General features: G+C 37.9%; 1 protein-coding gene across 1 annotated transcript in view; it reads left to right on the plus strand.

The window, feature by feature from the left end:
- The window catches only part of LOC150076295 (fat-like cadherin-related tumor suppressor homolog), a 780,225-nt gene that overhangs the window by 91,861 nt on the left and 673,228 nt on the right, over positions 1–15,136 (plus strand). Inside the window, exon 2 of the mRNA XM_090387312.1 lies at positions 7,439–7,753. Within this exon, the coding sequence (XP_090243438.1) occupies positions 7,439–7,753 (315 nt within the window). The remainder of the gene's footprint in view (positions 1–7,438; positions 7,754–15,136) is intronic.

Raw genomic sequence — 15,136 nt, forward strand, 5'->3', positions numbered from 1 at the left:
GGATGTTGAACTGTTGGAACGAGTACAGAGAAGGGCAACAAGATTAGTGAAATGGAACAAAGGATTGCTCTTACGAAGAAAGGCTTAAGTTTTGCAAATTACAGTGTCTGGAGACTAGTCACCTGCGAAGTGATCTGATTGAGGTGTATAAAACCTTGAATGGTTTGAGCATGCTCAGTGCTGATGGGATTCTTCCTCTTGCTCAGAATAATCGCTTGAGAGGGCATAAATCCAAATTGAGGAAAGAGTTGTAGGATAGATGTGCGGAAGATTGCCTTTAGCCAGTGGGTGGTTGATTGCTGGAACAAACTTCCATCTGTCGTTGTAGAAGTTGATAGCTTAAACCGATTCAAGGTAGAACTAGATAAAAATTTGGAGGTAGTGGATCGGTGAAATGAGAAGGGTGTTTTTTTTTTAATATTTTTATTTTTGGCTGATGCTATATAAGCTTGCATCATGTGAAAAGCGCATCTTGCGTCACGAGAAAAGCCATATTTAGCAATAGCTAATGCTATTGCTAAATATGGCTGTTCTCGATTACCCTTATGGAGAACCCATTTTCTCCTTGTTTCTTTCCATGAAAGTTATATATTAAAGGGTTTCTAACTCTTTAATATATGTGTCATATATAACTCTTTAATATATGTCTTCATAAGTGTACTGTACAAATAAATAAATACAGCTATCTCTCAATTAACGTCCTTTACTGGTTCCGCGGAGTCTTTAAGCGAAAAAATTGTATATTGAATGTTAATTTCTCATAAATACAATACTACAAATAGGTAATTTTTCCCAAAATTTTCACTTTTTTTTTTCTCCTTGTATGAATTACTTTTGAAAAATTATTCGAATGACCACTTATCTTTGTCTGTTCCTTGGAAAACTCGGATAAAGTACATATCTATACATAGACGTGGCCGTAGGTGCTGCAGCAGTTCCTTCCACCTTCTCAGTAGCTGTCTCGCTTCCTACTGAATTCAGTATCTATACCGCAAAATTATTTGCAATGAAAATAGCTCTAGACAACGTACACAACCACCAGATTAAGCAGTCTCTGGTATATATAGACTTCATAAGCGCAATCACTGCCATTCTTTTCTCCCTCTCATCCCATTCTTAAAGAGATCCGATCAAAGTTATTTTACTATCAAACAGCCAACCAGAAGGTTACCTTCTGCTGGATCCCTGGTCATGTCGGCATCTCAGGTAATGAACATGGGGATGACGCTGCTAAACATCCAGACTCTGGATCTTCCGGTCAACTGAAAGTGCCCCACACAGACTACAAATCCATCATTAAAACAATATGTAGGAAACAGTGGAAATTTCCAGAGGTCTCGCCCCTGGAAAACTCAAATGAATAATAAACTGCTGCAGATTAAAAGAAAAAAAAAAAAAAGAGAGAGAGACATCTAGTTTCAGGAGAAGCAGGCGAAAAGAAGTAATTCTAGCAAGGCTCCGTATTGGTCATCCGCATCCAACTCATCTTTATGTGCTTATGGGAGAAAATCATCCTTGGTATTACTATTGCCAGTCACAGCTAACAATAAAACATATTCTCATTGAATGTCCACAGCTTTCGTCTAGACGAAAATCAAGCTTTAGCTCCCTATTCAACTTGCAGGAACCCTTAACCTTATCACTTATTCTTGGTAATGAAGCAAATTTCGAGGAACTGTTTAAGTATGGTAAAACGCATGAATTTGTATAATAGTATCTAATCATAATAATATAAGTCAGTGATGGGTAAATCACGAACAAGCACAATATGGCCCAAGAGGCCCTTGTGCCAAAAAACCTCAAAAACAATAACTTTATCTGTTCTGCGTTATTTGAGGGCTTAATGTTAATTAATCGTACATGTTTGGTTGAGACGTTTCGAATGACTGGTCGACTTTCTAATTTGCAGTTTGCATCACCCTCGGTTATTTGAAATATAGAAGTGCCATTTTATATTTGGATCGTATAGGGACACCTTTCGACCTTTGACTGGATAGCGGTCAATGCCCGAAATACAATTTTTGGAGTTTACAAGTGCTGGTGTTTCCTGAAGAGGTGACGCTTGTGGGTTCCCTGTCTTTATTTAAATTCATTTATTGTAGAAGTGGCACTCTTCCTTGGGCGATGAGCTGTGCATTTGCACTGCTGGAGGTAGGTGTTGCCTTGTTTTTTTTCTTATTTTTATGATTTCATTTTATTTTGACTGTTAGGGTATCTTGGTGCTCCAAAAGCAGAAATACACCTTGAAAAGCATGACTCTAGTTGTAGCATTATTCTGCCCCATTAGTTTCGCGGTATTAATGTTCCTTTTTCTACAAGCGCAGAATAATTATTCGAGATCGTTTTTATTCAGACTCTAACATAGCACTGTATATAGTAGGAGGATCAAGCTTGCGGCCCATGGTATTGCATAAAATCTCAATTAAGATACAACTCATGACTAAGTTAACTTACCCAAACTTTTAGATGAAAGATACAAATACAGGGAATTCTGAATTTGTCACAGTATTATCAATGCACGGGATCTAGCCGACTACCAACTCTATAAAAAACATCGGGCACGCTTCCTACGCATTCGGAGGAAGGCGCAGAATGACTGGATTGCACACAGAATGAAACTTGGGAAAAGAATCTTCACCAACAAGAATCAACAGTCCCCCATGTCCACTGACACCTTCCTTGCATGGGCTAACTCGCTCGCAACTAAGCCCCTATCTGCCCCAAACCCCTTTATTCGGGTTAATCCACCAGCTAACCAGACATCACTGGATAAAATAGCCATCACAAAGGAACGCCTTACTGAGGTCATCAACAGTCTTCCCAACAAGTCTACCACTGGCCCGGATGGATTCCCAATTTTCATAGTTAAACTGTGCAGTGTATATATCATTGATCTCTTGCTTGATGCATTCAATTCCGTCCTCGTAACAGGAGTTTACCCTGCTATCTGGAACACATATTATGTTTCTCCAGTTCCAAAAAAGTCTAACCCAAAATTGCCTAATGACTACAGACCAATTTCTGTAGGATGCACTTTTCTCAAAATCTTGGAAAAAGCCATACTTCCTGCTCTCATCCATCACATGTTCGGCCACAAACCTCCATACCTCCATAGTGTACTACCTGGACGTTCCACGATCACCAACCTCTTGGACACACTGTTCAGAATTGAAAGTACCTTAAGCAACAAAGAGCAACTGGATATTGAGTTTCTCGACATTAAGGCGGCCTTTGACAATCTGTCCACCCATGCATTATGTACCATACTGTGCAACTATTTCAAAATCTCTGGCAACATCTTAGTTCTCCTTAGGAAACTCCTTCAGTCCAGGATCCTATGGATCAGAAATCAAAACCATAATCACCACATTCTCTGCTCCAGAGGGCTCCCCCAAGGGGGCGTTCTCTCTGCCGCCCTCTTCGCCGCATCTTTAGAACCCTTCCTATCAAACCGTACTAATTTTACCACCTACGCAGATGATATTAAGTTCTTCGTCATCACAAAATGCCCCCAGTCTCTCCAGTCTATTACTGTGAGCTCCAACCGACAGCTACATGAACTGGTAAACTACCTTCATGCGATTGGGCTCTCCATTAATAAAGAGAAAACTGCACAACTCTCTATCACCAAGAAGAAAAATACCAACGATGTGGACATCAATATTGCGAATTCTCCAGTTAAAAAAGTCACCCAACATAAAGATTTGGGTATCATCTGGGACAAAGACCTCACCTTCTTGCCTCACTTTAATGCCACTCGAACGAAAACATATTCGGCTTTATGGGCAGTAAAACAAGAGATCTCCAACTTCCATAACCCGGACCTTATCATCAAATACATTCTTCGTTGTATTTTCCCAATCCCATTATATGCCTCGACTATATGGTCCTCAGCACCCTCATCATACCAAGCCAGGTTCCTCTCCCTGGAATTCTGGATCTTGAAATGGCTAAATAGGGTTGCCGGGCTAACACCTACAATCTCAAAATCTGTTCTGGTCACCAATCTTAATACGCTTCCTTGGAGGTATCACATCATCTCTAGGAACCTTCTCACCCTCTCTCAGCTTCTATCCGGAAAACTGAGGTCACCCGATATTTGGGATATCATCGCCAGACCGTCCGACAGGAGAAGATGCCAGTCCAACACCTCCCCATACAGATCGAAGCTGCGTAGCATGTCCTCCTTGGACAACATGTTTCCACACAACTCCTTCCAAATATTTAACAGATTAGCCATAGACGCTGAGAAACTTTGCAAGGACAGAACCTACAGATCTTCCATTCTTGCAGACATGTATGCCTTAGTCATGCTCTAGGTGGACTCTCTGTGATACCGCAATACCCACGCTTCGATGTATCCGGATGCACTTTTATTTGTTGTAACTTTATGTTTTTGTACTTGTTGTAACTTTATGTTTTTGTATTTGTTATAACTTTGTTTTTGTATCTTCACCAGTGGCTGTTTAAGGCCGTATATTGTATCTGGCTCTGTATGCAATGCATATGTCTGTATTTTATGTTTTTTCTCTGTATATAACTCATGTCCTCTAGCTGCATAGCTGTAAAAGGACATTTCTTCGGAAATAAATTGATATTAATAATAATAATAATGTCGACTGCAGTAGTGAATTGTAACCATTACATTTATTGCCGCAATTATTTTTGTTCCTACTTCCCACCTACCCCTGAGTGCCCATGATGGAATCACAGACTTTACGGGGAACCAAGACGCACTTAAATCAGTCGAGTTTTTATAGAATGGTTCGGTGCTGGGAAGGGGAATAGCCGGGATTAATCCTCCTTCCATTTCAGCAAGTGATGCTTGAAAGACGCGGGGAACAACAAAATAGTTTAATGAATGGGACGGGGAAGAGGAGGGTTTAAAACAGTCCCATTATATATTCCATATCGCTCGTGACTAATGTCTGCATAAATGGAACTTTCCTTTTGGTTCAGCCATTATCGCCACCTGTCATACTCTTTTTATCTATTTATCATGAGCTATGTATACGGTCTGGCACACAACAGGGTGCACCGCAGCCTGCAATTTTTTTTTACGTAGTGATTGTGAGAAGTGTTTTCAACTCTTTTGCTGCTGATTATCAAAAAGAAGTGAACCGAGTGAAACGTGTTACTGCATAAATTTTTGATACGATATTAATGCTTAAATTAGTAGGAATATTAGTTATTCTTTGTCCAGTGCCATTTTTAGTGTAGAATTGTGATACTTGCTAGACTTCTTGTTGTCCATCTGTTAGCATTCCATTCCTGTCGTTTTTCTTAATGAGTAGCATTACAAAGACTCATTGCTCAGCGAACAGCCTCTTATGGATTCGTTGTGACAGCTAAGATGTAAACGATAATATAACACAAGGACTTAATGTTCCAGGTACTCGGAGGTAATTAGCCATGGGCCTGCATTAAATTAGCACCAAAAGATTCAGCGAGAGGTAAATAATGAGGGGTTACTGAGGCAGCAACACTAATACGATTTCCGAGATCATCATAATTGAATAGGCCACGCACTGAACAAAGTTTTCATCAAATAACGCCGTTGGTATTCACTTTACACATGGTTATAACTTTGTTATGACGATATAGTCTTTGATTTGGACTCTTGTAACGATTTCTTTCGTTGAAGTACAATATTGTTAATGCTCATTTTTATTCGATGAAATGCGGTCACCAGGTCCTTTAATGCGTTTACGAGGGCATTTTAAAATACCTATTGCGCACAACATTTATTAACCTTAATTGTGCATTGAGTAGTACGGGGATACACGCACAGTGAATTATGAGGGTGTCAGGGAAAGTAAGGAAAATAAGGTACAAACTAATTTTAGTTAACGTATAACAAAGGAAGAAGGGGAACGTACTTCAAATTTATGAATGTGTGTGTGTGTGTGTATATATATATATATATATGAGAAACTTGTTCTAACGTGGTATTTTTTTTTTTTTTGGAACATAACCTACTGAATTTAAAAAAAATAATAATTATTATCTGGTTATACATGAATTGTTGAGGAGGCTTCCATCCTGCAGTGGGTTGATAATGGCTGAAGTTTACCTTTACCTTTTTACCTATACTCCCAGATATCGAGTCAAAATAATTTGTAAGACAAGGAATAGAACAATATTTAGCAACCATGTTAGCTAGAAACATGGTCGTCTCAAACGGATGTACTGATCTACTCACGTTTGATCACTCGACTACGGCAGTCTTTAGTTTTTTTTGTGTGTGTGAATACTTGCTCAATGAAGTGCCTCCCTATCTCTCAGGATTCCTAGTTTTTCGGTCTTGGTTTTTTCATTACGTTGTAATATAATTTCAGGGTTTATTGTTAAATGAAAAATGCAGTTTATAACGCACTTTTAATTTATGTTTTCTGTAAAAGTTTTACGCTAGAGTAATGTGTTTTGCAACGCCACCACGCCCTCCTTATTAATTGAACTTTGCTCCAAGTGACTGTCACTTTCATGAACCACACAAACAGGCTTTAGGAGAAAAGCACGTACACTCCGATGATAAAGTACAAAGACGGTGTATGAGTGGATCGGGAAGCAACCAACGAAACTCTTCTCTAACAGTTAACGATTTGCAAAATTAAATTAAGGGAATTGTTACAAACTGCAACGGGTGATGCCGAAGAAGTACCAACAACTACTTTCTAAGGAAGGCGGTTACCGCCTTCATTAAAAACCAAACTACAAAATGAAATAAATTTATTAATTAAAATGACAGAGCATATGAGGAGGACCTGCAGTTTCTCAAGAAAGCACAGAGGCATTGTCTCCTGCTTACAAAATGATGCAACTGTTGTCGGAAATATGCAGTGAACTCCCCTCCCCACTGCAAATAACTGAATTGTTATACTATCCGCAGGACATGACGGAATTGGGAGTGCTTTTGGGAATTTCCGCAGGATCTATGCATTCCTTCAAATAAGTCACTTGGTTTCCCCTGAACTTTTTTTTTAGGGTTAGCTTTTTCCCCTTTAGGTTAAGTGTAGTAGAAGAGGAGGCGGGGGGGGGGTGTACCTTGCTCGTTTCCGGCAACAGTTGCTTCATTCTTTAAGCAGGAGACCGTGTCTCTGTACTTGCCTTCCTGTGTGAATGTAGGCCACTCCTTATCTATTTTGTATTTTTAATTAATGAATTAATTTTATTCGTTTGTTTAATATTTATAATTTTCGCTTAAATGAAGGTGACAGTTGGCAGCTCTTCACCATTACCTGCTGCAGTTTGCAATGATTCCTTTATTGTAGTACAGTAGATATATTATCAGCAATTATCTCTCTCTCTCTCAAGATATTCCTTTCTCAAGAAAGGAACATCTTACTGCATTATCATATGTTATTTTTTGGAAATCAGTGAATATATTACTTTCACTTATGTCTTTTGTTGTCACCCTAAAGCTTTCTTCTTTCTACAGGGCATATCAGGACACGCGCCGTTCTGGATAGAGAGACAAGCACTCGTCACTGGTTGACGGTATACGCTCAAGACAGAGGAGCCGTTCCTCTCAGCGCCCGTCTAGATGTCTACATTGAAGTGCTTGACGAGAACGACAATACCCCACTTACTCTTGAGCCTGTCTACTATCCAAGCATCGTGGAGCACTCTCCCACAGGGGCCACTGTCTGTAAACTTGAGGCCTTTGACCTCGATGCTACACAAGATCATCATATACAGTACGCAATCTCGGGAGGAGACCCACAGAATTTCTTTCACATCGATCCACATACTGGTAAGTTCCTCCTCTCAGTGTCTCATAATTTGTTTGCTGCCTGTCCCCGTTAGTGGTGTGTGACCGCATGCACATTTAGGTTTCATCTTTTTTTTTTTTATGTTGCTGTCTTGAGAGAAGAACTTGTCAAAAGAGCTTTGATCTTCGATGCTTACAATAAAAATGAGTCCATACAACACTAGTACAAGTGCAGATGTCTGTTTGCAAAAGAATTTTAATGGCTCTGCAACTTCAAGCAAACCGATACAAAATGCGAATCGATCTTGGTAATAAAGAGCTACATCCTTTTCTAAAAATATGCTTTTGTACTGATATTTAAGACCTGGGAATTGATTGAATAAGCACAAATTTATATTAGTAATTGCTCTGAAGGTTGACTGCGCGCGCACACACACACACACACACACAGCTTTGTCATCAGTTTTTCGTTTAAGTATTATCTACATTTTTCCCCCCCTTTTTTTTTTGCCATTGCGTAGTAATGATTAATTATCCTGAAAGAAATGTCAAATCCTCTTAAATGTATCTCTTTGGCAGAGGACAGCTGAAACGGTAAGTATTTTTGGATTAAATCTTGAAGAATCGCTTAGTTTCTCCATTCTTCTCCGATAAGTGTGTGGGTTTTAATTGGGTTTTATTAAAATTAAATTCGAAGGGGAATAGAATTAGAATTTCCACATATGGAACTTATGGAAAATTTTTCATAAACCTTGATGCTCTGTATAATATTTCAAAGTCTTCCTCCTCTCCTTTTTTTTTTTAATCAACGGATGTTGCTCTTGTAAAATAAAGACAAATGTTCCTTATTCGAACTCTAAATAAAGTTATTTACCGCACAAAAAATAAATAAATAATAAATGAATTTTATAAAACATAATTATACCACTAATCCATTTAATACAGCTTTCATCTTTTGTTGAAAAAGTAACTTTAATTTTCTGTAGATGCTCGTTTATCACATGCAAAATTCAGGTTTCAAAAATAAGGGTCACAGCGTTTTCAGCTCCGTCTCAAAAATTTTTATCAAACTTAGGTTTACTCTAGGTTTATAATGTATTCTCTCTACAGTTTAGTTTTGTTTAATTTATATTATCTTTGTATTTTATTTAAATTTCTTTTAAAACGTTATTATGATGTAGTTTCTCTTTTGTTTCAATGAATTATATTTTTTGTTTGATGTTGAGGATAATTGCGAATCACTATTTTAGGACAGTATTTCTCAAACTTGTAAAATACTAAAGCTGTTTTTTTTTTTAGCTAGCGGTTTCCAATTAACATCATCTCTTCGGCCTTTCTTTTCCTTACACATCCAAAAACAGTCTTTCAGGTTCTGATTTTGTATCTGCATTGGACGTAGAAAAATAAAATGCTTGAAACTAAATCAGCCAGTAGTTTTCGTTTTGATTTACATACCATTATATGCCCATGAAAACAAAATAATTGGCTTCGTTTACTTTCAAATACTTCATCTGACGAAACTAAAATACTTTCATATGAAAACCTTTGATTTATGTTTTGGGGCAATCACAGAAACTCTAAGCATGGAATTGGAGTTGACACATTTGCCGTGTCACTCAACATCTGGCTGCCTTTACGAGGAAAGCGATTTAGTTCAAATATTACGTTTCAGTTTCTTTTCATTCACTGACCTTGCGACATAATATTGTAACTGTGATCCGCACAAACGCTGTTTGCTTAGCTTGAAGGGCTTGTGTCTGAAAATAGTCATAACAACGACAAGATAGAATGAAGTTCTAAAATATCGGCATAGCCTGTCTGGCTTTTTCTCCAAGACGAAGCAAAAATACTACAAATATTTCTGAACCTCTGCGCCCCTCTCCGTAAACAAACCCGCGTTTGGAACCACGAAAAGGAGACTCCACTTTCAGGGTTGAGCGAGCGTATTACTTAAACATTGTGTTGGCATTTCTGTAAATAAGGATAAACTTTAATCGCAGAATTAATTTGAAATCTTTAATTCTTTGTCGAGGTAACATCATGTGACTTATGCTGTGCTGAACAGCTTTTGTGTCATGTGATCACAACTTGTAATATATTTGGTGTTTATTTTAAATGCTTGACTTGTTGGTTAATGATGTGGATGTTATCTGAAAATTGTTTAGACGCTTCTACAACAGCATCATGGAAACGTGAAAAATTGGCAGTTTGTTACTTGACCAATTTATGCTGTCTTTGTTCTTGTGAGCTCGCGGATGACTTCGTTAAAAGGGTTTTGCAGTTTTAATAACTTTATTGCATATATTTGTACAGTGCAGTCATCTTAATAGTTGCTGATAAAAGTTTATTCAAAATATTATTACGAATAAGGTTGAACTGCCAAATAAAATTTACCTTGACTATGCGATAAACTCAAGGGCAAACGAGTTTGGCCAAAAAAAAAAAAAAAAAACCAGTTGGGGAAAGGGAGTACATTTAGATCTTTTATTTAATTTTATTTCGTCGTTTTGAATCTATGTCATGAAGTACTTCTGTTCAAACATCTGTAAACGAGAGAGAGAGAGAGAGAGCTTTATTATCCGCTTTCATGCCGTCACGTTCTTGAATTGCTTATTATCTTAAGGCTTTCATTGATGTTTTCATAATCAGATCATTTTTTTAACTACTGAACATCGCCAACCTGTACCCAAAACATTGTGGTATTCTCCTCTATATTTTTGCTCTTAGTGGTGTATTAGTGGTAACAAATTATTCACGTTTTAAGATGTCAAGAATAGCAATTTGAACAGAATTTTGCGTCTTCTCTTTATACAATTCATTATAGCAGGACAAAATAAACTGAATCACTCAATCCTCAACTAAACTTTCCTCTTTGTTCCATGTTTTGGTCATCATCCAGAATGGTCTTTTTTTTCTTTTTTTTTTTCTACGATTAAACCCGAAGGCTTCAATCAACCATTTTGTCGTCAGTTTTTATTGTAGTGCAGGATACATTTACTCTTATATCTGCACTCTTACCAGATGATGCTCCAACTCAGTCATTCTCTTTGGCCCAATCAGAATCGTTCAATTCCAGAGTCTCCGCCACTTTGTCTAGGTTATTGAAACCAGTCTCCTTTGCCAATTTTACAACATGTAATTGAATTTGGGCATTCGCAAGTTCCCTAACACCGTGGACACACTCCAGCCATATTGTTCCACATACCATTCATCGTAGTCGCTTCCTTCCATGATGGTGAACCGCTGTCTGTCCACTTCTTAATATTATATCTCCCTCAAAAGCTCTGAACTGATGGCTGCTACTAGCCGTCTGTCTCTGTGATGAACTGTCGTCTGGCCCGCCGTAGATAACTGGCTTTGAATATCGCAGTCAGCCTTTCGTTATTGATTTTATTTGTTGACACAAAAATTGAATGTTAACTGTTCATCCAGATCTTCAGTGTTATTGACAGTATGGCCAGGCAGAGAATCAAAAACCAGGCCCTGTTGTGAAGATTTCTGTTTCTTACAAAATATCTTCACGAAGGGAGAGAAGAAACAAAAGGTTTTAAAGTTAGAATGAAAAATTTTAAAATTAAAACGAATTTATATAGAAATAACGTTATTCTGAATCGGAGATCCTGTATTTTATACTAAAACTGTCTTCTCTCTCTCTCTCTCTCTGCTATTTTTGGAACCAAGATTTCTAATTGCTGATGTCTGTTCTATCTATTGCTGCCCCTTATAATCGTTTCATAAATCTACGAGTACATTTAGCAGTTTCTCCTTGCCGGAAATCCACCCATAGCGTGATATTTGTAGACACCGCTGGCATCAATTACGAGACTACATTGTCTTAGGATTTGGCCGGTTGTAATGTTTGTCTGTATCACGCGAAGGGTTGCATGGAAGTCCCAAAATAGAGCCGCTTCGCGACAGGATTTAGATGCCCCGCAATAAACTTATCTCCGGATGATTAAATTGTATTCGGAATCCGCTTGAACACCGACTGTCTTCCCGCTTTATGGAGGAAGAATTGGCGAAGAAATCCTATTTGTCTATTAAACGAACACTTTGTATTTGGGTTGCGAGCTATGGCTGTGTAAAACTGTCTCCGGTATTGAGAAGAGAGGGTGTCCTGCTGTGAGAGGATTAGGCTATGTTGAAGGGAGGAGCCCATCAAAGCTAGATTACAGCCAGAAGGTTCGGTAGTAACTCCTGAAACTAAGTAGAGTGACAGCATAATTGCTGCCTATAAAACAGAAGGGTCACACTTTATAATATTGTTCCATATCGCCTCTTTTTAATGATTCGTCTGAAAAGGAGCTGAACTCTTTTACGAGTGTCGTAAAGATAGACCGGCTTTTAGTTTAAGATTTGATTTCTAGAGGTTGCTGAACCATGAAAACGTTTCAAAGGGTGAAATCGGAATTTGGTACAACTGTTTGTCTGTTGACTGTGGTAGAAACATGTTTGTATAAATAAAAGAATTGAGAAAATGAATAAGTAGTGTTACTTATGCAACTGTAGTGCTCAAGCCATTTTCAGACAGTCATCTATAACCATTGGCAACACATTATTTCAAAATTTATATTCTACACATTCACTTTAAAAAGTACGAAGAAGTTTAAAGCGTAGAAGTTTTGTATCCGCGTTACCAGCTCAGAAGCATGAGACATTACACATCACCGTGCTCCCCCCCCCCCCCCTCTTATTTCGCATGTCTAATAGCTATATGCCACGAGCCATGTATGGGTAGTATTAGCCATATATTTTGACAACCAACAAGCTCCTATCGGATCGCCCAGAAGACTGCATTTTTTTTTTTTTTTTTTGTATATATGAAATGGTTCTGGAAAGTAAGGTTTTTGTCCCAGGTGAGACAAGATCCATGCGGGATGAAGCTTTTGTGACTTCATTGCCATTCATTAGAGCTTTATTTCGCTGCATAAAACATAGCCGCCACTTTTCTATTCCCGAAGCCTGTTCAAGTCATCTTGAAGGAGCGCTGCTTGACAGTGATCATTACGACTCCCAATCTTTAAATTAACTGCAAATTTTGACATCACGCCTTCTATTCCTTCGTCGGTCTCGTTTAATAAAATCAGGAACAGCAGTGATCTAAGGACCGATCCTTAGGAGATCCCACTTCTGACATTACACCAATCTGAAAAATATCCATTAATCTTCTGCTTTCTGCCCTGCAGCCATCTTGTGATCCACCTTAGAATCTTGCCAATAATCCCAATTTGCTCCAGCTTATACAGTAACCTCTTGTGAGGAACTGAGTGAAATGCCTTGCTAAAATCCAAAATGAAGTATATCGAAATTGTTCTCTACATCCGGCGCATGAGTAACTGTCAAAATAGCTTCCCAGGTTAGTTAAACATGGTTTTTCTTTAACAAAACCATGTTCTGTGTCACTCAGAATATCATTTCTATCTAAATGTGAAATTCACTGTTAATCATTGGCTCAGATACTTCCCATCTCACTGAAGTCAGAATAACCGGTCTGTAGTTACCAACTTCATCCTTATAAATTGCTTTTATGTATTGGCTATACGTTGGCAGTGCTTCAGTTCAAGAGTGTAATCATGCCTTCATGATCAACCTGAATCGCTCAGTGCACTCCTCCCTCAAAAATTACTGGGTATATGTATCAACTCCAAGCGCCTTACTTGCCTAGGCTCGAATGGTTGTCCAATAAATAAGCTTCTGAAATTGCAATATCTCCAATTTCATGTTTTCCAGCCTTCACTCGCCCAGCTTCTACACACCATGGAAGTTTTTTCGTCAGTAAAGATCGTAGCGAAGTTCTTATTCAATTTTTCACCAGCATCAACTGTGTTATCTAAGTTATCCACACCCAGTACTTTAGGGGATTGATCTGATTCGTTTTCTTCTTTTTATATTAACATAATGGAATGTCCTCCCTCCACATTCTTGGCTCTCTTAGCTAGTGCTTTCTCCTGTTCAGGCTTGGCTGCCCTAACTGTGGTACTGTTACATATCAGCTTGTAGCTGTTGTAGGATTTAGTACTTTTCATCGCTCTGTAACTTTCCCATGCTATATTTTTCTGCTTTGTTAGACTGGCCACCATAGCAGGAAGAGGATGCATCCGTGCAGAGATGGTATTTATGTGTTCATGGCGTAGCCTAGCGGTCAGACGCGAGAGTACATAAGTACACGTGCCTTGAGTGACTGGAGTTTAAGTCCGTGACTGCTAAATACGGTGATATTTCTTGTAATCTCTCTATCTTGTGAGCTCCTCTGACTCTGTGGTAGTCCAAGAGTATAAACAGAAAATTATTATTATTCCATAATTGTAATATGTTCGCCCTCTCTCTTTGCAATCCACCCAATTCATAGACGCAATGTAACGTCTTAAATTTAGTCTTATTTTCCGAATTTAAAACAGTGCCTTTTTACTTTTAATTTTTGCAATATTTTCTAACTAACGACTGCGTGATTACTAGACAATTCCTGTACCGTAAGCCTTGTGATGTCATGTAATTTGTGAGTGATGATGAGGTGTGGAATATTCTTACTCCTAGTATTTCTAAATATATTTAGAAATGAAATTGAAATTAATTTGCCGACAGAATATTAAGATTCCATACAGTATCACTACAACTTCGATATAAGATTCGGAAAACCATCAGTCTCTTTAATTGTGATCAGTATAAGTTTCGGGTTAAGCAGAGTTATAGCGTTCTTAACCGTTTTATTGTTACCACCTTTATCCATTTTATTTTAAGATGTTAATACTACTTATTTTTTCCCTGCTTACTTTTTATGCAACAGTATAAATACAACTATCGGTAGCAGTAATCACTGGTCTCTGTGCTGTTTGAAACATGGAAACAAAAGAAATTTTTTTGTACATTTTCACTTGATATTATTTTCGTTTTACTTAACCATTGGGTTGCATGCGAGTAAGCTGAATCAAAAGATTGATAAAACAAAGCCATTAATAATAAACTGCACGATTAGCTTGGAATAAACATTTACTCAAAGATTATTTATTCGAGACCTCAAATTTAACCAGTATCAGTGGTTGTTCCAAAGCATCACATGGGGGATTATTACAGTACAGTGAATTCTGGGCGATACCTGATTAATTGTTTTTAACGAATATGACATAAAACAATGATGTAAGCGCGCATTAACAGGGTGTTTGTTCATTTATAATAAATCATCCAAAACGTGAAAGTTCATCCTATTGTTAAATAATATCCGTCCAAAGTATTATCGAAAATCGAAGCAGAGCACTTAAGAATGAAACAACTGTTTCTGTCTAAAGATGTCACCTCAAGTAATAGAATTAATGATATTTTCAGCCTTTCTGCTAGCCCAGTAAAACCGTTTGGGGAAATTAAATTTGAACATCGATTGTGTAACCAATAGGGATTTATGCAATTCGAAAAGCGAGAGTTTCCGTCCAT

This window comes from Mastigoproctus giganteus, chromosome 13, assembly GCF_048544385.1.
Source record: "Mastigoproctus giganteus isolate SK-2022 chromosome 13, ASM4854438v1, whole genome shotgun sequence".
Taxonomy (NCBI): Eukaryota; Metazoa; Arthropoda; class Arachnida; order Uropygi; family Thelyphonidae; genus Mastigoproctus; species Mastigoproctus giganteus.